General features: G+C 49.4%; 1 protein-coding gene across 1 annotated transcript in view; it reads right to left on the minus strand.

Annotated features, from left to right (window-relative positions):
* Elk3 (ETS transcription factor ELK3) overlaps nucleotides 1-27,822 on the minus strand; it is a 65,061-nt gene that overhangs the window by 19,588 nt on the left and 17,651 nt on the right. Inside the window, exon 2 of the mRNA XM_036170209.1 lies at nucleotides 16,525-16,734. Within this exon, the coding sequence (XP_036026102.1) occupies nucleotides 16,525-16,731 (207 nt within the window). The 5' untranslated portion in view covers nucleotides 16,732-16,734. The remainder of the gene's footprint in view (nucleotides 1-16,524; nucleotides 16,735-27,822) is intronic.

Genomic DNA, 27,822 nt, shown 5'->3' on the forward strand with positions numbered 1-27,822 from the left:
AGCCAAGGGACTTTCTGTGGCTTGAGGGAAACAGTTACATGCATCTGCCTCCTTTCTGTGTGGGGAACGAGCCACCATATAATCCCATGAAATGTGGAATGTGACTCGGAGCCAGAGTGGACTCTGCGCCCTTTCTGGTGAGCCCCGGGCAGCAAGGACAAGGTCAAGACCAACTTCAGAGAAAGGGAAACAAGATTCCCCTGCAGCCAACACACAACTGTGATACCCAGAAAAGGAAGGCTGGGCTTGGAAATGACTCTTCTGTGGAGTTTGTCATTCAGGAAATGACACCTGAAGTGTGGCCAGTTTGACAGGTAAAGGCACAAGGTGTCAGAGCAAAGATGCCTTTCCCAGCTCACTTCCTCACCAACAAACTGGCCTCCATTTCCCCCAGAATTGTCTACAGCCCTGACAGGTCACGGGCTCACCTTTGAGAACACGTGTGTCCATAACCGTGTTTAAATATGTGGTGGGTGTGAACACTGCCTTCTCTCTTTGAAGAGGACAGGGCTGTGTAAATCATCCCAAACACTGTCATCTCATACCTCACTGTCTGTGGGGGGTGGGGCAGTTAGTCTCTGGACCCTGAGTCTGCTCAAGTCTCTTACATAAAGTGGTACAGGACTCCCAGACAGACTGTGCACACCCTCCCATACACTTTACACAATCCTCATATTACTTCTATCTCCTAACCCAATGTTAATGATATGTACACGGTCAGTATACTGAATATTGACAAGGACAGACATGTACACGCATGTGCGGGACAGGGGCACGTCTTTTCAAATCTTCTCCACTCTGTTTCTGCTGGATTTTCAAAATCATGTCTAAGTGTAGCGGACAAGCTGAGAATGTCCCTGAACTTTTATGACATAGTGCATGTACACACATACTGTCTACTATGTGTGCACACACAGAGATGCTTCTGGGGTGGCATTTACATTCCCAATACAAATAAGGCTACTAAACATTCGCTGTAGTACATGAGTGACTAGAGAGTAATGACCCTTGCATGAAGCCAGAGGCCACTGACAATTTCATACATACAGCTCATACATACACAAGTGCTCTGCCCCACAGCACTTTTACAACTATATATTTTTATTACTTGACGGTTTCATACATGTGTCTGATGAATTTTAGTTCATCTCTTTCCCTATGACCCTGTTATCTCCCCTCCTCCCACTTTCTCATCCTGTGTGTGTGTGTGTGTGTGTGTGTGTGTGTGTGTGTGTGTGTGTAACATGCTTTACAGGTCTGGCACCTCAATTTTGATCTACAGTCATGGGTCAGACTTTGGTGTGTTCAGACTTGTGATCCAACCAGTTTTCTCACCGTGCTTTCTGGCCACCCTCCCTTGATGCTCCATCTTCTGAGGGTTCCCTTGAATTGCAGCCTCCTGCCCTCTGACCTTGCCACTTCCCCGCCCTGGGCTCAGCCCTGAGAAAGGTCAGCTGCTCTGGCACAGCCAGGAGGGAGAAGTTGTACAGAAACTTCCTCCACCAGCTGGGACTTTTCTCAGCCTGGTGTGGGGAGCACAGCTGGGGAAGGGGAGAACACAGCTGGGCCTTTCCCATAAGTATCTGCTTGATACTACTGCAAGGCTGCTGCTTGGTTTAAGTTTGAGCGCCGCCCAGTCTTACTCTACCCACATGATTTGATATCCTCAACTGTAGCGTGAGACGGACCCATCCACCTAACGCTTGTAGCCAAACACCCAATAAAAGCCCCAAACATTGATTGGCATTAGCGTCACCATCCTTATTTTCCACTCCCATTTAGCCAATATTAATCCATCCATGCTACCTGCTCTTAGCCTGGTTAAGAGATGACAGGTTAACAGTCAAAACGAACCTCTTGGGAGGCTGTGTGCATTCTACTTGCTTTATCCGCAGTTATGTGGCCCACAGCCCAGCAGGCAGATTGCATCTGATTTGTATACCTCAACCAAGCAGGGGAAACACGGTGTTTCACTTAGTTGGATCCAGACAAGAAAGAGATGTGCGGTATATCATGCTGAACACAAGCCATAATGTGACGTTCACCATGAAGAAAACCTCACACGACCCAAGAATTCTAGGGGTTGGGGGAGGGACAGAGAGCAGCGGCCATCAAGGAGCCGCTGCTAAATTGAGGAATCGTGGGATGCACACGGATGGGGGATCACAGCCTTCAGCAGGGTCGCTGCACATCAGGTCCTGTGTGGACGTACAGACAAGAGCCAGACACCCAGGAGATGCCAACTGCTCCTGATGCCTCTTGAGGCAGGAAATATGCTGCTAGACAAGAAGGCCCAGCTGGGTGGTGGCGCACGCCTTTAGTCCCAGCACTCGGGAGGCAGAGGCAGGCGGATCTCCGTGAGTTCGAGGTCAGCCTGGTCTACGGAGGAGATCCAGGACAGGCACCAAAACTACATAGAGAAACCCTGTCTCGACAAAAACAACACAGACAAGAAGGCCCAGCCTGGTTTCTTGATAGTGGCTGTGGCTCCAATGGGAGCCCACTGGAGGCCACTGACCCTGGGGGCCTGTCACTGGGGTCCTTGGCAGTGGGATTCAGGAGCTTGAGTGCCAGCAGACACAGGATGCTGGATTTCTGTGAGGCACGTTCTCACAGTAGATGCTCTGTATGAAATGAGCTGTGGGGACAGACACAGCCAGCGCACGTGCAGGCCACCACCCACCATAAACACAGCCACCTTACAAGGTGCACATGCCCCCGGATGCTTTAAAGATGAAGAGTCACCTGCTCTTGTGTGGACGTGGAGGTCTGATCCAATTTTCCACCCTAGAGAGGGGAATTAAACAGTGTGGCGGCTGTTTAGAGTGGACTGTCACCATTTCAGAGAACAACGGTGTGCTTGCTCCCTTGTATCTTTACCTATTACTTAAGTGAAAAATTATAGTACCATGGGAGGTTTCATCATTTCAGTGAATTGATATTACTATATATATATATATATATGTACTATATATATATATATATATGTACTATATATATATGTTATATATATACACATATATATGCACATACATATGCATGCATGCTTATGAGAAAGAAATTAATCTTAGAAGATGGATCATGTAATGTAACAGTGATGATAATATTCTTTTTTTTCATCCGCATTTTCTACATGATCTGTATCTAGTATGTGTTGCTTGTCAAACTGAAGCTGGGCCCGCGTCAGCGTCCCATGGCTTGTAACTGTACCTGCAGTCTAAACTGGGTTGTATTCATAGCTAGGCCTGAGACATTTCTGCTCAACGACCACACCCCCTTCCAGAAGGCAGCTGCCCTGGGTCCACAGGCTGCTACTAATGTTAAACCACTGCATTCCGGAGCAGCAGTGGGGTTTTGTTGACAGGGGGGGCCTGGGATGGTTCCTTGGTACAAAAGCAAGGTCCTTGCTGAAGAAAGGCTCCTTCTTCCTCCCTGTGGGGAGGCGCACTCTCTGTAGCCACAAACAGAACTGCTTCTGCTCATCCCTGGGGCATGGAGGCACCTGCTTTCATAAGACCCCCTGACATGAAAGCACTGGGACCCAGTAATCCCATCCTTGACTAGCTATCAACTACCAATCAAGGAGTGGTATACTACCTAGGGAGAGTAACAGAAAACTAACTTCTAGTACATGTGGCTTGGTGTTCGCACAGTTAAATCCAGCACTGATGAAGCAAACATTACATGAAGTAACACCAGCATAGCCAGACCTGGGTTCAAATCCCAGCCTCTCCACTTGGTAGAGCCTGGAAACATTCGTCAACTTCCATAGGCCTCAGTTTGCCTTAAAACAGGAAAAAAAGATGGCACCTCACTCTAAAGCCTGTGAGTCAGCCTTACCCAACCAAATGCCCATTTCACAGATGAGGGACCCAGAGCTTTGCCCTGAGTTCCCACAGTCTTGCAGCAGGGTTGGTGTGTCTCCAAGTTACTGGCTTCCCAGCCAACACCCCACGTAAGTTCATCATCTGATTCATGTACAGACTGGAGGCTGACTCACTCTACTGAAGTATCCCCTCTCCAAAGTTAGAACACAGTGCCTACGGGAGCCACGCTCACTGTTCCCTGTCCTTAACCAGCAAACCTGCCCACAAAACCCCAAGAGACTCTCCTCTGGAAATGCCCAGGCTCTGAGAAACAGAACCCAGAGTCCTGGAAGCCTCCAAGTGTTAGGTAGGTGGTCAGTGCTGGCCCTGACTGGGCTCAGCCTGGGGCCTATGGACTGCCAGGGCCCTAAGCAGTTGCTTAGCTTTATTGGGATCAGCTACATATTTGTTTTAGGCAAGGTCCTCTCACATTTGCCCACAATGGGCATGTATCAGAGGCTCCTTGACCCCATCCACCTGAGCCACTTCTAACTAGGCAGCCTCCTCTACCCCCACAGTGTGGTGGGTGAATGGTATTCCCCTGAGAACTCATGCCTACTCAGAACCTTAGAATGTAACCTTATTTGGCAATAAGGTCTCTGCTGATGAAACTGGCCAAGGGGGGTCAAGACTCGGGGTCAGCAGGAAGTGCTATGACTAGTGTCCTCCTATTCGAGGACAGAGAGGGACACTTGGGAAGGATGTACATATAAAGACAGAGGCAGACAATGGAGGGTACAGCTATGGAGCACCAAGGACTGCTGGGAACCACCAGGGCTGGAAGAGGTCAGGGGTCTTCTCTGAAACCAGCCAAGGGTCCAGCTGAAACCTAACTTTAGACTTTTGGCTTCCTGGGGGTGGGGGGGCAGGAAAGTTCTGCTGCTTTGAGCTACCAAGTCAGGGGAGTATCTGTTACATAAGCCTTGAGGGGCTTCTTAAATTACCTGTGCTCAGCAGAGCCACTGACTCTGTGGAGTGCCCTGCATACGTCTTTCACGCTGGATGTTAGTCTAGGCACCAGACTAGGCAGAGCTGGGACACCCTTTGTCCTTTGATTTTACATTTGGAGCGTGAGCACGCATGCGTGCCGGCACACCATCACAAACTTCTAAGAATAACACACCCTAACTTGGGCTCGGTGTCGGCCTGCTCTGCCAGCTCCGGCCTGGGAGATTTTTCCTTGTGGTTTGGGTTAAGGTTTCTTTCTTTTTCTGGCATTAGTAAACTGCTGTTGTGAATCAGCTCGCCGCATGCCGCGACTTAACGTTGGGAGGGCTCCTCAGACTCATTGCCTGAGCCACACCACGGAACCCTGGGGACCCCTCTTCCTGTTGGGCTGGCAGGACACCTCTCCCTGGGAGACTCAAGCTGGATGCTGAGGGCATCTTTCTCCCCTGCTCTCTCTGCAGCTGCTCCTTGCTGGTTCAGCCCTAACTCCATCCTGGCTCCTTTAAACACCCCTCTAAGGGTGTTTGTCCTCAATAAATGGAACCGTAACTGCTCAGCCAGCACAACCCTTCTCTGGCTGGGTTGGGGACCAAATACAATGGTTCTCCATTTTGAGTGGGACAGTTGGCATGGGGACATCAGGGCCACAGGTGGACAGAAGTACATCCTTACCCCAGCTTTGACAGATTTTTGATATTCCATACTGGAGACAGAGCCTTGGGCTCAGCCTCTGGCACTGTCCTGGTTTGCTTTTAGTCTATGTGACATAAGCTAGAGTCCTCTGGAAAAGGAACCTCCATTGAGAAAAACCTCCATCAAATTGCCTGTAGGAAATCTGTGGGGCATTTTCTCGATTAATGATTGACGTGGGAGGGCCCAGCCTACTGTGGGTGCTGCCACCCTTGGGCAGGTAGTCGTGAGCCGTGTAAGACAGCAAGCCAGTAACCAGCACTCCTCCATGGTCTCTGCATCAGCTCCTGCCTCCAGGGCCCTTCCCTGACTTCCCTTCCTGACAGAAATAAACCCTTTCCTCCAAATGTAAAATCTAGACAAAGGGTGTCCCCAGCTCTGCCTAGCCTGGTGCCTAGACCAACATCCAGCGTGAAAGACATATGCAGGGCACTCCACAGAGTCAGTGGCTTTTGTTCATGGCGCTTTATCACGGGAACAGAAAGCTAAGCACCAAACAAAAGATTTAAAAAGAACTAAGAATATTTTGCATTGAGGCTCCTCATTGGTTAGAGGTACAGTGGGCAGGGTGAGGTGGTTTCTTCGGTTCTTACCAGGGGCTGACATTTCACAAGGACAGATTTCCCCCAATGCTATCTATGGAAGAGGCCTGCTCACTCCTCACTCACACTTCTCGGGTTACAGGAAGCCACCACAGCCCTCACTGTGGAGATGATGGCAAATTAGGAGAAAAAAAAAACAAAAACAAAAACAGGCAGGGGTCCAAATAAAGAGGCCGTGATGGGAGAGGGAAGGGGCACGGGACAAGACAGCGACAGCCAAGCATAGGCTGCTGAGGAACAGAGTTCAGCTGCAGAGGCGGCCTGGAGCAGACAGGCAAGGTGGGCGGGGATAATAGCCCAGAGGTAGGAAGGTTCAAAACCAGTAGAGTGAGGCCAGATGGTAAAGAGAGTTTGGGGATTTCCCAGGGCCACTGGGTGGCCAGGGAGGTAAGAAAGCAGACAGGTAAGGAATGTCAACATGGCTTCCTGCCTGCTCCCTTCCCACTTTACCCCTCACCCCTGCTCTCTGATACAGGGTCTCATTATGCAGCTTTGGCTGGCCTGGGACTCACGATGTACACTAGACTGGCTTTAAACTCTTGTCTGCCTCTACTCCCTGTACACTGGGTAAGGTTGTACACGACTATGTCTGGCTTGATAATTTCTTGTATTGTTTTGAAGACTTATTTATTTTGATTTTATGTGCAGGAGTGTTTTTTGCCTGCCTGGATGCATGGACACCACGTGAGTGCCTAGTGTCCACAGAGACCAGACGAGGGTCTCAGATCCCCTGAGACTGAAGTTATAGATGGTTGTGAGCCCCCATCTGGGTGCTGGAAACCAATGCTGGGTCCTCTGGAAGAGCAGCAAGTGGTCTTGTACACTGGGCCATCTCTCTAGCCCTCATCCTGGCTCCTTAAGGAGGCATGTTCTAGAAGCAGAGGTTCTCTGGGGCTTCCCACCCAACACCTCCCATTCTCAGCTAGCTCACGGCTCAGAGCAGTCTTTCCGATGACCATTTGATAGGTCAGTGTTGGGGCCTCTCTCTCTTGGCTGGCCTCAGATCAGTCACAGGAAGGATGGAAAGCTTCAGCCTGGGCCCCCAGCAACCTGCACCTGTGTGATCCGCAATTTCACGTATCCCAACTCTGGCCTCGAGGCTAAAACTTACAGGCTGAATGCTTGACCCTAAGCAACTGCTTCACCTTGGGTGCGCTACTCAAACTGCCCCCTCCCCAGACTCAGTATCTCCATCTCTAGAATGGGTCCATCACTGGCCACAAGGCCAAATGCCTTGGGAGTCAGACAATGGTTAGCAAGTGTGCAATGCCTAGCACAGAGCTTAGCGCAGCATGCCCCACACACGTGAGCTTCCCTCCTGGTATTACCATCTGGGGTAAGAGCTGAGCCTGTGAGGGAAGTGGGGGAGAGCCCGCCCAGAGGAGCAGCTGGTGGCTGGTGGGTGGTGGGAGGTGTGATGTGAATGTTAGCGGTTTTTTTTTTTTTTTTTGTCAGTTTGTCTACACAATCCCTAAATTTTCCTGCAGCTAAGAGCCCAGGGCAGGAATGTGGGTGCCTGCCAAGGGGGACTCGGTGTGGGCTAGGGCAAGTGCCTGATGCAGCAATTTGGCAAGGCTGTGTGAGCCTCGGCAGCTGAGCACCCCACAGCCGCAGCCCCATCAACATGTTAACTGTACTCTCAAGACTGTCTCATCCTGTTTCTTAGCAACCACCCGATCTGGGGGTGTGTGGAGTGTTACAGGGACACCGGCTTGGGAGCACGGGCAAGACAGAAAGCAGCCCCAAATTTAACACGTGGTATCCGGTCTCTCGCACGCCCACCGCCTGCCTTCTTATGCTGGCTGCCATCTCCAGGGTGGGAGGGTTGTGGGGGGAGTGGGGAGGTGCCGGCTTGGAAGTCCTCCAAAAGGGAGTTCAGCTACACACAGGTCTCCAGGCAGCTTCCAGGGCCAAATTCATGCAGGGAAGTCGTGCTTACCCTCCTTGGCCTCTGGACAAAAGCCAAGGTGCCATCTGCTGTCCCCCCCACAATCTGAGCGGCTGACATGGCACAAAGTGGGGGGAAAGACACCCAGTAGGGCTCTCAGGCTCCCTGTACTCAGGCCTAGGGCCAGGCAGAAAGGATCTCAACCATACGCAGAACACCATGACAACAGCCCAGACAGGCATTCTAGAAAGTTCCAGGACAGGAACACTTGCTGGACTGAAAATACATCCTTTTATCTTCTCAAAATTTATTTTGGGGGTCTTAAAGGATTCCACAGGAGCCAAGCTTTCCGGCACAGGCAGCTGACTTCAGATACAGGCTATTAATACTAACATTTTCTCATCGGGATTGAACACCCCATTTAAAATGAATTACCCAATTAAGCTAAGAAGGTGATGCATCCGACTTCCTGGGATCTGTTGCCAGTGGCTCTCCCTGACTGCTCCCCCTAATTTCCTTCCAATTAGGTGAAGATCACTCGGTGCCCTGTGAGGATCAGCTGGGACGTTGCTGTGGAGACCATTTTCATCTGTGGAGGAGAAGGGAGCTGGCAGAGTTTCCAGTCTCCCCCTGGGATAAACGTTCTCTGCCAACAACAACAGAGACAAAAGGTCTGTTGGACGGGGAAGGATAAGGGATTGAGTAAGCTTCCGGGTCTTCTCATGGAGCAACCCGAGGTGGATGGCATCAGCTTCCCATGAACAGCTGCACCCATGGGAGCGCCGGGCAGTGTGCCTCTCGCCTACCCTGCCCCTGTGTGCTGGAGGGGGGGGGGGGGGCTGCAGGCCCCGGTTCTGATGTCATGACGAGGCCAATTCACCCAGTGAGGAAAATGCCTCCTCAGGAAATGGCCAGAAAAGACCATAGCCGTGTGTCAAACTACCAACGCCAAGGAGCATGGGAGGCAGATGAGGGTTTTTATTTCTAAAATGCAAATCGAATCGTGGCTCCTTCTTGGTTTCCATCCTTTACTGGCTCTCATCAGAAAGTACCAAGAGCAACCTGAGACGCTCCACTGCTTCTCTCCCCACGTCCCTCCCTGCCTCATCTCCACCTCATACCCTGAATAAATACTCTGCACTAGGAAAGGTCAAACGTACGCGCTTCCCACCTTCCCACATGCTGTTCCCTGCTTAGTATTCTTCTCCCTGCCTGGCACCAGCTGGACTCAGGTTCAGCCCAGGAGCCCTAGGTCAAATATCTTGACCCCTAGAAGTCTCCTCTCCATCCCTACTTCCCTACTTCCCTCTTCTGGAAGGCCCGGTGCCACGTGTATGCTAGCACTTTTTACAATGTGGGGTGGGGGTGGGGATGATTGATTTGTGTGTCTCTGTCCCCAGCCCCATAGCTGCTGAACCACGTAAGTGGAGGGAAGGGTATTTTCAAAGAAATAGCTGAGGGACTTGAGAGCCTGAGAACAGACAGAGGTGGCAGAGAAAGATGTTAATTGTCAATGTAAAGGAGTCATTAAGGAGTGAATGAATGGAGCTCAGGAAGTGGCTCCGTGGTTAAGAGCACTAGCTGCTTTTCCAAAGCACCCGAGTTCAATTCCCAGCACCATAAGGCAGCTCAAAAACCATCTGTAACTCCAGTCCTGGGGATCTAGTGCCCTCTTCTGGCCTCCCTGGGGACCAGGCATGCACGTGGTTTACAGATATACCTGCACATCAAACACCTATAGGCACTGAAATAGATGAACTTTTTGTAATGAATTAATTCATTTTACATCCTGGTCACAGCTTTCTTCTTTCTTCCCCTCTTTCTTCTCATGTCAGAGGGACAGAGAGTCCCCATGCATATACCCCTCTGTCCCAAGCCCCACATCCACTCCTCCTCCATTTCTGCTCAGGACAGGGCCGGCATCCCATGGACATCAACAAAACATAGTACATCTAGTTGCAGTAAGACTAAGCTCCTCCCCATGTATTAAGGCTGGGCAAGGTGACCCCATATGAGGAGGAAATAAATTAACGTTTTTTTGTTGTTGTTGGTTTGGTTTTGTTTTGTTTTGTGTGTGTGTGTGTGTGTGTGTGTGTGTGTGTTGTTTTGTTTTTTGGTGTTTTTTTTTTTTTTTTTTTTTTTTTTGGTTTTTCGAGACGGGATATCTTTGTGTAGCTTTGCGCCTTTCCTGGAACTCGCTTTGTAGACCAGGCTGGCCTCGAACTCAGAGATCCACCTGCCTCTGCCTCCCAAGTGCTGGGATTACAAGCGTGCATCACCAATGCCCAGCATAAATTAACGTTTTAAGTGAATGAAGGCAGCACATCCCTTGGTCCATGGGGGAAGCAGTTACAGACATTAACTGTCTGTCAGTCCTTCCCTCCTCTGCCCTAAGATGAAAGATTTTAAACCAAATGTGCCCGCTGATATGAAGGAGAGGAAACAGTTAGCTTGTTAACAAAATCACCAAAAGGCATCCCTATAATTACATCATCCAGTCTACCTTCTGGAAGCATTGGTTTAAAACTAAGGTTGGGGGGAGCCTTCCATTCGGCAGAGCTGCAGCTGTGGGAAAGCAGGCTGTCTGTCAGAAGAGGGTGAGTGCCACTCAGGGCCTTGCTCAGGTCTCTGCCACCTCGACCTTCCCCTGCCCAGGGCTCAGACAGTATTCTCTCAATGCCTGAAAGCTTCTTAGGCTGGCCAGAGGCCGCTCAGCCCTCACCTACCTACCCTATCCCCAACCCTTCTACCACCCTCCTCCTGAAATTAAAGCATGCTGCTCCCTGGACTGAGTGACCCCCTTCCTAGAATCCTAATGGGACCTGTTCAGTCACCTCTTCAAAAGCTTTGGGTGGGCCTAGGGGTTCTTTGTTGGAGGTTATCATTGCAAAACCCTGACCACCCCCCACCACACACACACACACACACACACACACACACACACACACACACACCAGATTTCCCTAAAATAATGGGTATGTACATGAGGAAACCCATAGATAGGCAGGTGGAGGCTGTGGCCACCCCAGAATCTGAGCCCTCAGGAGCGGCTTACATCTCAGCCCCAGTTACCTCTTAAAGCCCTTGGTATCAGAGATCAGGGACCTTTTAAGTCCCAGCGACTCCAAATCTCCCAGGGCTCAGCTACCTCACCTCTGGCCTGGCCTGGCCTGGGTGTTGGCTGATAATGGACACACTGACATGCATGCTGTTGAATCTAGAAGTCACAGAATCTAGCATTCTACTTGTTGTGGGCTACATAGCTAGACGCAAACCTCCACAGTAAATAGTAACAGTAACGTGGTTTGTGGAGAAAGACATTTATATAAATCGGCCTGTTATCTCATGCATTAAGATTCACAAACATGGATGGTGACATGGCATGTCCTTCCAAGCATGTACATACTCTGCAGAGGCTAACACTGCTGAGAACCACACATACATCCTCAACTCCAGATTCTCGTGTGACCCGGTGAGGGGCGGCGTGGCCGAGATCATGCTTTGTGATGGTGTAAATGAAAACAGCTAGCTCCCAACCTCCACGGCCCTACACTCAAAACCTGGATACTCAGGGGATGTGCAGATGGATGCTCACTCCCTCTGAATGCACGGGGAAGTGTGCAGGCTTTGACTCAGAGGGACAGAGAGGGCGTTGAAATATGGGCAGCCTAACTATGTAGAAACAAGCAGCTGGTACAGTTGCTGGCCACTCTCGGTTATGACACAGCAGGGCCCAGGACTCCTGATATTGCAAAGACAAAAGCACTCCATCTCTTAGCTGGGCGGCGGTGGCGCACGCCTTTAATCCCTGCACTAGGGAGGCAGAGGCAGGCGGATCTCTGTGAGTTCGAGGCCAGCCTGGTCTACTGAGCCAGTTCCAGGAAAGGCGCAAAGCTACACAGAAACCCTGTCTCGAAAAACAAAACAAACAAAAAAAAAAAGCATTCTATCTCTGCACACCTATTCTGGAGGTTGGTACAAGGCTTCACTTTCCTACTCTGCATTCACCCAAAGCTTTAAAATTAGTGGTAGGGAAAGAAGATTACCCACCTTATGACTCTGGCCAAGGCTTCGTCATATCCATCAAGTACTGGGCACTGTGTCGGGAGGGTCCAAGTGCCACTGAGCCTATCCGCCATGACCCCTTGAAAGATTCTGCTGTTATTCCCATTTTACATAAAAAGGAGTGTGCTTGCCTAGCATGTGAGGGCCCTGGGCCCAATTCTCAGTGCCGCAGCGGGGGAAATGGGGTAGGGGAATGGTGTCAAGACGGCTCAGTTCTGATTTCTGGTGTGCAATTATAGAATCAATGAGGTAGAGTCAGGAGGTTTGGAGACTGACCCAGGTAGAGCCCAGATGCTGACCTCTAGCTCCCACAAGCACCCACACACATGTGCACACAAAACTAAGACATGCAAACCTACTCACACATAAAAAGATAAATTTATAAGAAAGGAGGCTAAGGCAGGCCCAGAGAGACTGCCCCTCCCCAGCTGGTCTCCAACCCAAACATCTAATCCAAAACCCACACCATGCCCTCCTCTCTATTACAACCCGTGGGCTGGAGGGCACATGTATTAAAGGGACATTGATTATAGCACTTCACTCTGCCAGATGTCATGAACACATACAGTATTTCCTCCTCAGTGTCTTGTGTATAGCTTTTTATACACATTTCCACATTTCTCCTCTGCCCACTTTTAATATGCTGGAACAAGCTAAAAATACAACATATACCATATAAAAATAATGCTAGTTACAGGCTTGTCTGCTCTGGAAGAGAAACTTCCCTATTAGAACAAACCGAAGGATGTGCATTTTCAGCCACCAAGGAAAGGATGCTAGCTAGTTAGAGAAGGCCAGAGAAGGCAACAGAAAAAAAATGGCCACGGCTGCCGAGCGAGCCAGCCACGGGTTTACGCCACTCACGGGCTCAGTGTGAGGGAGGAGGGGGGAGAGGAGGTCGATGACCGTCACAAGGACACAGAGAAGCAGAGGGGACCAGCCTGAGTCTGAGTCACTCCCCATCCTCACCTGAAAAGCAGAGCAGGGCAGGACACACCACACCATGCCCGTGTGGCCCAAGGGCGTCACACCCACAGAGACCCTGCTCCAAGCTGCCCTTCCGTGAGAGGTCTGACATCTACGTCGGCCAGGATTGCCAGGCTAACGCCGTCGGACACTAGAGATTTGAACCAGTCTAACTGGTGCAGACCATCAGGGTGCTGCTGGCAAAACCGGACGTGTTAGCCAGAAAAAAAACGCAAAATAAATGATCTCGGTGACAGAATGGCGGTTCTCTTCCTGCTTTCCCCTCTCGGCTCTTCTGCTCCTCCGCATCTTCCTTCACCTCCTTCCTTTCTTCCCTTCCATCCTCCTCCTCCTCCTCCTCCTCTTTTCTTTTTAAACTGTAGTGAGCGTCTGTGGCCGTGGCTGGAGCGGGTCCCCAGAGTCCGGAAGGTGGAAGCCAAATCTTCAGCGTGGCATTGCTGAGATTTTAAGAGTTGGGGACTGGGCTGCGTGGTGGTGGCGCACACCTTTAATCAGGAGGCAGAGACTGGTGGATCTCTGTGAGTTCGAGGCCAGCCTGGTCTACAGAGTGAGTTCCAGGAAAGGCTCAAAGCTACACAGAGAAACCCTGTCTCGAAAAAACAAAACAAAACCCAACTCGTGAGGTCAGAAGAGCGTATGGTCAGTCAACCTCAGCTCCAAAGTTCCAAAGTAAAGTCAAGGTTGTGTCTTAAAGAACACGGAGCAGCCGGGCCCCAGGCCCTGCCACTCACCGGCTGTGTGGGCTAGCCTGGTCTTCATGTTCTGCTTTGTATAAGAGGCTAGGGAAGGACCTGTCTCATGGAGTGTCATCAGGTTTAAAGTCATTTAGTTCAACAGGAACTGCCCGGGCCAGGTCCCTAGACGCCTCACAGAAAGCAGCAATACACTCCCTGACTGACAGCTATAAAGCACCTTTAAAAAAAGGGTGTGTACATGTATGTGTTTGTATGTATGAGAACCGTACTTGTGTATACATGTGTGTGTGCATAAATATGTGTGCTTATGTGTATGTTTATTGTACTTGTATGTATATGTGTATGTGTTTGTATGTATACTGCACCCATGTGTACGTGTGTGTGCATATGTATGTGTGCTTGTGTGTATTTATATTGTACTTGTGTGTGCATGTATGTGAATTATACTTGTGTGTGCACTTGTGAGTATGTACACTGTACTTGTGTGTATGTGTGTGCACACATGTGTATATGTGTGTATGTGCACACTCGTATACATGCACATGGAGGCCAAAGGACTTTAGGTGTCATCCTTAGGAACACCAGTCACCTCCTTGGAGACAGGGTCTCTTTGGCCTGGAGCTCACCCGTTGGGCTGGGCTAGCTATCCGATGAGCCTGGAGGATTTCCTGTCTCTGCCTTCCCAGTGCTGGGGTGACGGGGACGCCATCACACCAGGGTCTCACCGTGCGAGGGAGACGCTTGACTGTCTCTCTCTCTCCAGCTGAAGCTGCTCTCCCTAGACAGTGGCGCTGGGGGCCACCAACAGCCACTCCCCAGCCCTGACACAGACCCCTCCATGCTGACAGGACAAACCCTCTGTTCTCCAACACCTTGATTTCAAACAATGGAGAGGCCAAGCTCACGGCTCTCCGCCAGCAGGCGAGGCAGACTCTTTTCCTACAGGGCCCCCAATTCCCACGGCAGAACACGGAACCCGGGGGGAAAGGCAAAGCAAGACGCCATCTGCTTGGCTTCCAGACAGTGCAATTAGCCGAGAAGTGCCTTCACATCTTCGGAGGACTCTGCGTTAAGCCAGGATTAATTAATTGTCACATTAATGGGATGCACCTTGAGCTCTCCAATGACATAATCACATGCAATTAGGCGCACAGAAAGGAGCCCTTTATAATTAATGACGTCCTCGCTTCCTGAAACGTGTAATCCTTCTGTCTTCAATCCCAAAGGGGTTTGCAGACAGAAGGCGCTAAATATAGATCAGGAACTAATATTTAAATCAGTTTGAATTCACCTTTTCATAGGAAGAGTGAACCCAGAACAAAAGCTCACAGTGTTTACGAGGATTCTAAACCTTTGTGTTCAAGAAGCTAAACAGTCAGCAAGCACAGGTTCAAACAGAAATGCCCAATAATTATGGACCGGATACGTTTATACTAAATAGAAGGAATTTTGCCCTACGAAGCATGCTAACTAATTTGTGAGAAATGAATTAAATTCACGCCAAACATCCAGGCTTTGGCAACTGTGCTGTGATTCACTTTTAAAAGCACTCTACGAACTGGAGAGAGAGATGGCCCAGTGGTTAAGAGCTGCTCTTTCAGAAGACCTGCGTTCAATTCCCAGCTTCTAACTCCAGTCTTTGGGGATTCAGCGCCCTCTTCTGGCCTCCGTGGGTACTGCATACATGTGGTGCACAGACACATGCAAGTGAAACACCCGGATACATAAAATTAATTTTTTTAATTATAGTGCTCTCTCACCTTGATGTAGAAACAGAACTGGCCTTGTTTCTAACTAGGGAAGTTACTAACATGCCAAATGTCACATACCAGGCACAGATAGAAGTACTTGGCAGGCTATGGCTCAGTGAATCCTCACAGAGGCCCTGCATTCTGGAATTGCTGATTCCCATTTCACAAACAGGGATACTGAGATGCCAGATGCTTAACAGTAATAACATGTCCAGGGCCTGGGGCTGTCACTCGGTGGTAGAACACTTGCTTAGCATGCACAAGGCACTGGGCTTCACCCCCAGCACACAGGGGGCAAATACTGAATCTCCAAACTGCCCTTTCCCAAGGAAGGTTCTTCTGACTGCACCCCCATACAGAAAGACTCTATTCTGCTCCCAGAGCAGCATCTGGAAAGCCCCACAGCCACCTGACACCCCTGTCGGCAGGCAGCCTGCCTTCAGCAAATTACACAAGTGGGAGGTGGAGAGTGGGGGGATGGGAGACAAGATCTGAGCCCCAGTAACAAACTAAAGGTTTCCAGAGGAGGGAAAATCTTTCTCAAAATTAAAGGTATAAATAACTTACATTTTCTTGTGCTTTCCCTGTGCTGTTTGTACACATGGTCATGGGTATGCATGTGGCCATCATATCTCAGGTTCCATACATCGGGGTTTTTTTTTGTTTGTTTGTTTTTTGTTTTGTTTTTTTTTTGTTTTTTTTGAAACAGGGTCTCTAAGTGGCTTGGAACTGACAAGCAGGCAAGGCTGGCTGGACACTGAGTCCCTGGTATTCTCCCGTCTCCACCTGTCTGACTCTGGGATAGCATATTTCACCACACCAGGCCTTTGTGTCGGTGAATTGGATTTAGATCCTGCGCCTACAGGATATGCATTTGACCGACTGAATTGCCTCTGAGCCATCACTCTGTCTTCTAACTTGAGCCGAGGCATCGGCTCACCTGCTCTCATCACCTGCCCTCATCGGTGAGCTGGGAGAGGAGACCCCGCCCCCCCTCCCACCCCCTCCCTCTGAGGCTGAGGATGGCTTTACCTTGTCGTAATAGTATCTCAGGGCTCTGCTCAGCTTGTCATAGTTCATGTTTGTCTTGTTCTTGCGGAGGCCCCACAGCTTGGCCACTTCTTCCGCCTTGAGGAGCTTGAACTCGCCGTCATTAGACGTCCAGCAGATGAGGTGCTCATGTTTCTGGTCCAGCAGCAGGTGCAACAGGAACTGCCACAACGTGATTGCACTCTCCATTACCTGGGGGTGGGGTGGAGGAGGCAGGCAGGTCAGAGCTGGAGCCCCCCACCCCTCCACCCCCCCCCCCCGCAGGCCAGGGCACTACACATGCTACACATGGCTCTGCTCCAGAGAGTGCCACAGTGTTTCCCACCCCATCCCAGTGGACCACCTTGCCACACACAGACTCTCTGGTTGCGCTTTTGCAAGCAGCTTGGATGCAGAAACACAACTGGAATTCATGACATACAAACCAGCAGCGGTCACCTTGCACTGGGAGCTATGTGGCATTCAATTGACTACAGGAACGACCAGTGATCCCCCACCCAACTCTTCCTTGGCTTGGCTTTATTCCCGCCCATCACGTCAACTGTGTTTTGGTTATTTCTCCGGCCATTACTTGCTGAAATGTGGCCATGAGCACCTGCCGGGGCTGACTGAGTTTAAACAGGGGCCTGGGGTGAGGAAGACGCAGCATCCCTTGGTCACACGGTCCTTTCACACTACACAGCCAGCGTGGCATTTGCCGGGAAGGGACAGGGCTTGGTTACACTTTGCATTGCCAGTGACGTCAGAACCCAGGACAATGCTTACAGAGAGCAGACGCCCCCGTTGGTAGACACCGATGCAAACCGGTCATGGCCAACGGAAGAGGACTTCAACTGCCCAGGCACTTATCATGCAGCTGTCCCAACCCCATAGCCTCAAGCACACAGGTGGGAAGCGTCTGTCCCACCAGGAGAGGAGATCCCACAAAATACGTTAGCCTTCGCCTTTGCCTGTAGCATCAACTCTGGCGTTCATTCCTCCTAACTTGCTGCTCTCTTGTTCTTGGAACCTACTGAACACTAACTCATCCACACTGACGCAAGTTCAGGTGGGTTGTTGGAGGTTCCAAATTTTGTTCACTTGAGTATCTTCATAAGAGATTACCCCTATGTTTTTATTACACTTATTCATCGTGTGTGTGTGTGTGTGTGTGTGTGTGTGTGTGTGTGTGCGCGCGTGTGTGCGCGCGTGTGGTACACATGTGTACCCATGCACACCGTGGCATGGGTGTAGAGGTCAGAGGGCAACTTGCAGTGGTCAGTTCTTTCCTTCCTCCAGGTCCTGGGAATTGAACTTGGGGTCTCAGACTTGCTGGCAGGCACCCTTAGACCTGCTGAGCCGGCTTGCCCAGCCCTACCCATTTATTTTACTATCATCCGTGTAATTAGGAAAAGCTTTTCTACAGGTTAGCTGTCATGAACAAACGCTGAGGGTGTTCTGATCTGGGCAGATGGAGCTGGGCTTTTGAGGCTGAGCTGAGAATGCTCAGGAAAGGTCCCAAGGTGGAGGCCAGGCTTCTACCTCATGACACACGAGAGTCAAGCCGTGAGGTGCAGACAAGCCAACAGAATGAGGATACACTAGAGTCTTTGGGATAGCCATGAGGGACAGTGACGAAGATGCCCAGAAGACAGAGCAATGGCCTTGAGTTCTCTACAGTGAGTCTCCATTGCTCCTTCATAGACCAGCTTCTAGGTGGCCAAGGAGCCAGAGAGAGAGAGGCAGGCCCAGCAGACCCTTCAGTCAGACCTTCAAACGGGCTGACATCTTTCCACCTCTTCCAGCAGGTTCCAGAGGGCAGGAGGATTGCTCAGTGGGACAGCGCTTGGCCAGCATGGCCCGGGCCCTGGGTTCCACAGCGGCACCACAAAAATCAGCTTTGGGATCCTAATGGCACTCATCACTCCCGCCCCCCTTGCCATATGAAAGCCCCCAGTCATCCCTGATAAGCATTCACTTCCTGTTTCCTCTGACAGGCCCAACCAGAAGAAAGAATCTCATTGTTTCTCTGGGCAACATGGGTGCCACGCGGGTGTCTCTGTTAGAGAAAATCCAGACTAAGAACGTGCTACACACACCCACAGGGTGTGTTATTTATAACTCTTTAAAGGGGGTATTCTTAAAGAGATCCGCCTTCACCACAGTGGTCACTGGGTTTGGGAAAGTCAACCCCCGGCTTCTGACTTCAAACCACACCAGCAACTCCTGACCTCTGCAGGGCTTCTGGCAGGATGTGCAGTGTTAAGGCTCCAGCTCCTAATGAGCTCAAATCAGCCACACACGTTTCAAATTCTTGGGTGTCTCTGGCCAAACCTTCTGGCAGTGAGTTTTTAAGTATCTTTGAAACTTCGTGGCCACTCAGAGGAACCTTCCTGGAGAGGCAGAGAGATGCCTACCAGTTCGGAGTTCTGCAGAAAGGGAAGGGCGAGGCCTGCCTCTCTCTCAGGCTCCCAGGCCAGGTGGGAACATACCCAGCAGCCCCAACCTTTAACTGCCAGGAACCAGTATTGTTCCCCAAGAGACAGGAAGAAAGCAGATGCGCCTGTGCATTTCATACCATGGTCTCACCAGGTTCTGGGGTTTTGTGTTTCCTAGAATCCCTTCTGTGGGTTCCAACCTGTGCACGGGGAAGAGGGACTCAGTACAACCTGTGGGGTCCCCATGTGGCTTCCTCGGTCCCTGTGGCTCTGTCTGTGTGGACCTCCAAGCTAGCAGCCTCTTTCTGTACCTATAAGCCCTTCACATGGCTTCCAAAAGTTTCCAACAGGTTGGGGGTTTAGCTCAGTGGTAGAGCACTTGCCTAGTAAGCACAAGGTCCTGGGTTTGATCCTCAGCTAAAAAAAAAAAAAGTTTTTAATATATTTCAAATAAGCTATTGTCCAAAGGTTTGGCCAGAATTTGGACACCAAGAATATGAAAGAATTTATTTCCAGTTTTCCCTGCTTTGCTCTTTTAGGGGGCCAGGCGGCACAACGCTGCAGTGGGGCCCTCCATCTTCAGCATCCTGGGAGTTGGGCTTGGCCATGTGTCTTTATCTAGGCCACAGGGAGCAAGGCAAGGGTTCTTGGGGCAATTTGTTACATGGCGCCGTTACAGCAAAAGCTGACCACTGTAACATCCCAATTGTTGCTCCCTTTACCAGGATGCCCTCTGGAGCTCAAGGAGGCAGGAAAGGGCAGACAGGGGACAGACCACCGAGTGGATGGTGGAGATGGGGCACCCAGCGGCAGGGACTCCCAGATTCCTGAAAGGGGAGAAATGGGCCTACAGAAGGCAAGCGTGGGAGATTAGGACCTCAGAGCCACCCAACAACCGTCAGTTTGGGAGGCAGCAAGCCAGAGCGTTCGAAGATCACTCAGAGTTGCTGTGCGCAACTGGGCTCCCTGGGTGTGACTCAGGGCTCAGGCTTCATGTGTGGAAATTGTCCCACCCAGCACAGACTTGCTCCTCTTCCAAACTCACGCTAGCCACTGCTTTGCCCTAGTAGGTGCCCCAGTTTCGATGACTGAGTCACACAAAGTTCTCCGTTGTGTTGGAAGTCCAAACCACACACTGCGGTGAGCGTCAGACATATTTCCCTTTCAGCCTCCTCAGAGTCTCGCCACTGTAGAAGTCATTCTGGAGGGGTGTGTGTATGTCTGTGTGTGTGTGTGTGTGTGTGTGTGTGTGTGTGTGTGTGTGTGTCTCCAAGGCACAAGGCGGCTCTGGACCCCCATCATCAAGCCATTTTGCATGGCACCAGGGAGCCAAGACCAGGCACAGGTGAGTCACCAGCGGAGGACACTACCCTTGCCCTCTCCCCCAAGGACACAAGCTATATTTCTTTGACTCCATTTCTTCTGTTCACTTGAATGATGACAAGATCAAGTTGTGTAACTTGGAGCTGTTGTGACACACGGCCATGTGTCATGTTGCCCCACCCTCCAGCTACAATACCTGTCATTTGGAATGTCCGGGGAAGAGAAAGGTTCTGACGTCTGACCCTGGGGGTATGCTCTAAGAACCGTGGGGGCTGTACTTAGCTTACTGTGGGACTTAACTAGGGAAGAATTCAAGAAAGCATTGCCTCTTGGGCTGGAATGTTGGCTGTATTATCAACTGTATATAGCAAACACTTATATGGATACATGTATATTTATCTATGAGACTGTATCATATTGTAACACGGCATCAACACAAGGTCCTGGCAGCAAAGCCTGCTTTAAGTTACAATATGTCATCAGCTGACATTCATTTGGCTGGTCGCCCAGACCTGGGAGCTCCCAATGAACAGAACACTTGAAAGAAATGTGACAAATGCTCCCACATCCATTCCCTGGCAGTCTAGGCTTTTAAATGCCGCTCCCCCCCCCCCCCCCCCCCACACTTTGGTTTTGTTAGTTAGGATATATATGTCAGCACACACAAAAGACACTGAGGTGAATTCTTTCTTCTTTATTTTTGGAGCCTGGGACTTCTCTGTCTTTTGATCCTCGTACGAAAGACAATCGATTATTGTAAAGTATAGAGTCCCTCAAATAGAACTTGCCAGAACTTGCTCCTCCAGGTATGTGCACTGGTCTTTGCGGTCAAACCTCCCTTTATCCAGCACCCTGAACCTTCCCAGCCTCCAGTAAGGACGACTTTACACTCAAACCACTCTCGAAGTTTTCACACACTGAAGGGAACACACAACACACTTCGTTGCTGTTGTTTGTTTGTTTGTTTGTTTGTTAGCTGATTAGAAAATGCTTCTCTGGTTGGGGATTTAGCTCAGTGGTAGAGCGCTTGCCTAGCAAGCGCAAGGCCCTGGGTTCGATCCCCAGCTCAAAAAATGCTTGCCAGCAAGCATCTTATCCGCCATATCATCTCACCAGCCCGCCAGTGCCCTTCCCTGTACACAGCACCATCCAGCTTTAGATGGCGCACTGCTCTTACAGGATGTGCTTCCCTGACTTGCCATATTCCTTGGAGCTCACCTCTAGCCTGCTGCCTGCAGGGCCCTTCCCTCTCAAGGCCCTTCCTTCTCTCTACCTCTACAGAGAGAGTGGGTGCAGAAGCCACTGAGCTCGCCAGCCCGCTCCAGGGCCCCTTTTACTTTGGAATGTCCAGGCTGGATTTTGTTGGGGTGGAGTACAGTTAGATCACCTTGTCCGGTGCTGGTGAGAGGTGTGTGGAAATGACCATCCTTACACATATTAGCCCAGCTACAGAAGAATAACCCACGGAAAAGCCTAAAAACCTCAATTCAGCCACCCCATCACAAGGCACATATGAAATAGCATCAGCATGTTAAAGAGAGATCTGCACGTCTGTGTTTATAGCAGCCTTAGTCCCCATCAACAAGACATGAAATCAACCGCCTTGTCAATCAACAGATGGGGAGATAGGTTACAAGCATCATGCAATGTTATTCGGTTATTAAAATGATAAAACCCTCATCATGGACCTGGAGGGCATTATGTTAGGTGGATAAGCCAGGTTCAGAAAGCCAAGTGCTGCACTTTACGCAAGCACAGTCTTAAGAAGCCTGTCTCCAGGAAGTGGAGTCCAGAAGAACAGTTCCCAGAGCCTGGGGACAACAGAGTGAGGGGAGAGAGGGGCAGAGGCCAGTCAGAAGGGATACTAAGTCACAAGAGACCTGAGGACTAAGTCCTGGGTCTTCTGCACAGCAGGGTGGCTAAGCCAATAGTAACAGATTGCATATTCCCAGGTAGCTAGAAGATGGGGCTGATAAACGTTTGATGTACTGAATAAATTAATGCTGCTGATTCAATCATCACACAGTACACAAGCATCAAAACACCACATCACACCTCATAAATACATACAATTACCATGCCAATTAAATGATTAAAATAACAAAATAAAATGCTTATCATATCTGAATAGCCTCCTTTAAAAAGGCAGGCAGCCGACGGATCCACTGGCAGTAGTGACAACCTATCTCTCTTTACCACACTTTTTATTGTGGTCTTCCTTACATGTAAAGGGGCAAAGCAGTGCCCAAAAGGCTCAGGACAGGCAGTTCTTGAAGGATGACATGAAATTCAGAGGCAAAAGCCAACCCTCTCCGAGCCTATTCAAATGAACAATTAGCTTCACACATGGCAGATGATGTTTACGGAAACCTGTCCACATCTCGCAAAACAAAACAAAACAAAACAAAACAAAACAAAACAGGGCCAGCAAGACAGCTCAGATAAAGGCACTTTCCCCAACAGCCTGGCATCCTGATTTCTCTCCCCGAGATCCACACAGTGGAAGGAGAGAACCCAACTCCAACAAACTTCCATCAGACCTCCACACGCATGCCATGTCATGTGTTCCCAGACACACACACACAAGCGCATGTGTACACATACATACATACATACATACATACATACATACATACATACACACACACACACATCAAGAATAAATAAATGTAATAAAAGAAGAGCAAAATTAATTGAAAGCTATGATACTATGTATATCACTGTAGGTTCTTTTAAATAAGATGTACATACGCTACACTCAACCAATAACATCACTCTCTAGCTCTTCCTCTCTCTCTCTTTTTAAGTATCCATCTTGTGCCAAGATGCTGTCTAGTTATTTGGAATACATCAGTAGACAAAAGGACTTAAGTCCTTACTGAGCTCACACGCCCGTGGAAGAGACAGGCTGTGAACAACAAAACACACAATGAATTAAATTATGCAGTGTGTCAGAAGACAGGGGCTCCGGAAAATCACTACAGCTGGACAAGGGGGCAGGGGCTGCGGGCTGTGCATGCAGACTGGGGCAGGCGTCAGATAAGGGCTTGCTGAGACAGTGAAAGTGAAGAACTGTCTTTGCCATGGAATTTTCAAACAAGGATCAAATCGCAGTTGCTAGACAGATATATGACGAACACAGGCCAGAGACAATCTTCTACTCACTAATCGACAAGGGGAGCTAGGGAGATGTTCTAACGGCATAAAAAGTCTGAATAATGGGGCATTTACAGCGAGGAATACTGAAATGAATAAGCAAATGGGGATGACAAACGGGGATTGGAGGGAAACAATGAAGCGTTGTAGGGCAGGACTGAGTACCAATGACAGGTTATTTTACGCCAGATCTCTATAATAAACAAAGCCATAAATTAGCCTCCAAAAATCTGAATCCCACCAGCCAGAGGGGTCTTCTCTGGAACCTTGACACTGCATGGCTTTACCCGCAAGATGCTAGGTGAAGGAGTGGCTTGTGCATGCTGGGAAAGCACTCGGTGGGTGACAAGATTCTGGAGCATCTGCCCTGCCTGCCTGTGGGACTTTGAGGATGTGACTTCACCTTTCTGTACATCTATATGCTCACAGGTAAAGTGGGGATGATGACCGTGGTGGTTATAATGGTGGTGTTATAATGGTGATGGTGGTGTTATAATGGTGATGGTGGTGTTATAATGGTGGTGGTGTTATAATGGTGATGGTGGTGTTATAATGGTGGTGGTGTTATAATGGTGGTGGTGTTATAATGGTGTTGGTGGTGTTATAATGGTGATGGTGGTGTTATAATGGTGATGGTGGTGTTATAATGGTGGTGGTGTTATAATGGTGGTGGTGGTGTTATAATGGTGGTGGTGGTGTTATAATGGTGATGGTGGTGTTATAATGGTGATGGTGGTGTTATAATGGTGGTGGTGGTATAATGGTGGTGGTGGTGTTATAATGGTGGTGGTGGTGTTATAATGGTGATGGTGGTGTTATAATGGTGGTGGTGGTGTTATAATGGTGATGGTGGTGGTGGTTGTAATGGTGATGGTGGTGTTATAATGGTGATGTTATAATGGTGATGGTGGTGGTGGTTATAATGGTGGTGGTGTTATAATGGTGGTGGTGTTATAATGGTGGTGGTGTTATAATGGTGGTGGTGTTATAATGGTGATGGTGGTGTTATAATGGTGGTGGTGGTGTTATAATGGTGATGGTGGTGTTATAATGGTGATGTTGTTATAATGGTGATGGTGGTGTTATAATGGTGATGGTGGTGGTGGTTGTAATGGTGATGGTGGTGTTATAATGGTGTTGGTGTTATAATGGTGATGTTATAATGGTGATGGTGGTGGTGGTTATAATGGTGGTGGTGTTATAATGGTGGTGGTGTTATAATGGTGGTGGTGTTATAATGGTGTTGGTGTTATAATGGTGGTGGTGGTGTTACAATGGTGATGGTGTTGTTATAATGGTGTTGGTGTTATAATGGTGTTGGTGGTGTTATAATGGTGGTGGTGGTGTTATAATGGTGATGGTGGTGTTATAATGGTGGTGGTGGTGTTATAATGGTGATGGTGGTGTTATAATGGTGATGGTGGTGTTATAATGGTGGTGGTGTTATAATGGTGGTGGTGTTATAATGGTGGTGGTGTTATAATGGTGGTGGTGTTATAATGGTGATGGTGGTGTTATAATGGTGGTGGTGGTGTTATAATGGTGTTGGTGGTGTTATAATGGTGTTGGTGTTATAATGGTGGTGTTGGTGTTATAATGGTGATGGTGGTGTTATAATGGTGGTGGTGGTGTTATAATGGTGATGGTGGTGTTATAATGGTGATGGTGGTGTTATAATGGTGATGGTGGTGTTATAATGGTGATGGTGGTGTTATAATGGTGGTGGTGGTGTTATAATGGTGGTGGTGGTGTTATAATGGTGATGGTGGTGTTATAATGGTGGTGGTGGTGTTATAATGGTGGTGGTGGTGGTTTAATGGTAGCGAAAGGGTAAAAACACCTGCCTTGCAGATTACTGTGAAATATTACTAGGTTACTAATAAACTATACCAGGGATATAGTAAGTAAGTACTCCTTAAACACTAGTGGCTGCCAAATTCTTGTTTGTTTGTTTGTTTTTGTTTTTCAAGACAGGGTTTCTCTGTAGCTTTGGAGCCTGTCCTGGACCTCGCTCTGTAGACCAGGCTGGCCTCGAACTCACAGAGATCCGCCTGGCTCTGCCTCCCCAGTGATGGGATAAAGGCATGAGCCACCACCGCCCGGCAGGTGTCAAATTCTTAATCAACAGGAATGCTCTTCACAGATGAGGCCGTGACATCAGATGGCCTCTGCCCAGCTCAAAGGCGTCATTCAGACCCTGTATGCACTTTGGTCTCTATCATTAGGCAATGGCTTTCGATACAGTCACTGAAGTCCAGGTGAACGTTCAGCGACATCGTGCCCGTGGGCTTGAAAGGTGACTTGGGATGTGACTGTCTACACTGTTACCGTCTGATCCTTTCCACTAGCGTAAGACCCTAACTCCCGAGGCCTCCAGGCTGGGCAGTTCAGCAGAGAGCCACCCTGCTGTTCATGTTGCCCCTGGGAACATTTCTGCTCCCGTGGATCTTGTGTTCCAGAAGAAGGCCAGGGAGTTCAGTGGATGAGATCTGCAGAGTGGGGAGGGGAAGGAGGGGTTCTCTAAAACAACAAGTCTCTGTCTGTGGGTGACATAATCTACAGGGGTTCCCTACGCCAGATGGTGAGGACAATAGACAGAATAAAGAGGTGCAGGGGGCACGGGGGTGGGGTGGGGGTGATTGTATACTCTGAGTATTCACTGTCTTGGTGTCTCCAACACTCAGGTTGTTGTTGTTGTTGCTGTTTTTTTAATGTAAATACAGCATGGTTTTTATTCTTCCTGGTCGTCTCTCTTGCTTTAAAACAAAACAAAACTTAGGGAAGAATCACAAAGTGAAAGATGCCTCAGACGAACCAGCTGGCCACTCTTGCTGTCGTCCCAAACACACCCAGGGGAGACTGACAGCTTGGGAGATCCGTTCCCCCCCCCCCCCCCGCCCCCTCAGAAACTCAGGTCTGTTTGTCGGAGGGTGTGCTACTCCCCATCTGCCACAGGGTGGCGCCAGATGTCCTCCTGTGAATTGGCTGCAGACGCCTCGCTCAAAGCCAGGTTTGGGCTGCCGCTCTTAGAAATCCAAATCCTCACTTGCTTGTTCTTCTTTGCTTGGTTTGGTTTGTTTCTACTGACTGACACCTGATCCTCTTAGCATGTCCGCTTTGCTTCTGCCGTTGTACAGAAGTGGCAGCTGGGAGGGTAAAGGGATGCTCTTTGATTTCCTTTCTTTCCATTTTGCTTTGATTTGAGACAGGGTCTCACTCTGTAGCCCTGGCTGTCCTGGAACTCCCTAGGTAGCCCAGGCTGGCCTCGAACTCACAGACATCCACCTGCCTCCGCCTCCCGAGTGTTGGGATTAAAGGTGTGTGCCACCCTACCTACTGTCTTTGACTTCCTTACATGTGGTAACTAAAGAAACGAGCCAAGAAAACGCGGACATGGAAGCTGAAGGAAAGAGACACTCCCGTGTGAAGGATTCACAGAGGAGAGGCTGTCTTTTGGTTAAAATCTGTGTGGATGCAGAAATGAAAAAGAACCAGGGCTCTTGCTGGCATTTCTCCTGGACGCAGCTCCTTGTCCACTGAAGAAAGGGCTCAGGGCTGTCACATCACCTCGGGCCAAGGGGATGGACGGAAACCACAAACCCACTGAAGTCAAGGGACAGGAAAACATCTGGGGTCTGCCCAGAGCCTGGACAGGTCACTTCAAGGTGTGGAAAAGTAACTTGGTAAGTCCACGAACAAGCAACTCCTACAAACTCTGAAGTCTTTTTGTCTCAGGCCATGGTTCTCAACCTTCCTGCTGCTGCAACCCTCATGTGGTGGAGATCCCCAGCCATACATCTGTTTCATTGATACTTCATAACTGTAACTTTGCTAGTGTTATGAATTGGAATGTAAATACCCATGCTTTCTGATGGTCTTTGGTGACCCCTGTGAAAGGGTCGTTTGACCCCATAAAGGGTCACAACCCACAGGTTGAGAACCACTGGTGTGTGGGTATTTTTTTCTGAGATGAGCATAAGATTATTACTATTTATCCCCCCCCCCTTTTTTTTTGTTTTTTCAAGACAGGGTTTCTCTGTGTAGTTTTGGTGCCTGGCCTGGATCTCACTCTGTAACCCAGGCTGGCCTCGAACTCACAGAGATCTGCCTGCCCCGGTTTCCCAAGTGCTGGGATTAATGGCATGCGCCACCGCCACCTGGCACAATTTATTTTCAAGAAACATTTTAGTCATTGCCAACCATCATAAATGAAAAATAAACACATGAAGTCAAGGGGTTTATGTTCCCCAAAGCTCTTCCCACGGGACAACCAATGTCTGTGTTCTCCTTCTGTTCCGTAAATAAGCTATAGATTGTTAATGTTTTTAAAAGGAACGAGAGAACAGCACAGAGAAGTGAGTACTGTTCACCCTAGGAATTTACC

Source organism: Onychomys torridus, chromosome 20 (assembly GCF_903995425.1).
Source record: "Onychomys torridus chromosome 20, mOncTor1.1, whole genome shotgun sequence".
NCBI lineage: Eukaryota > Metazoa > Chordata > Mammalia > Rodentia > Cricetidae > Onychomys > Onychomys torridus.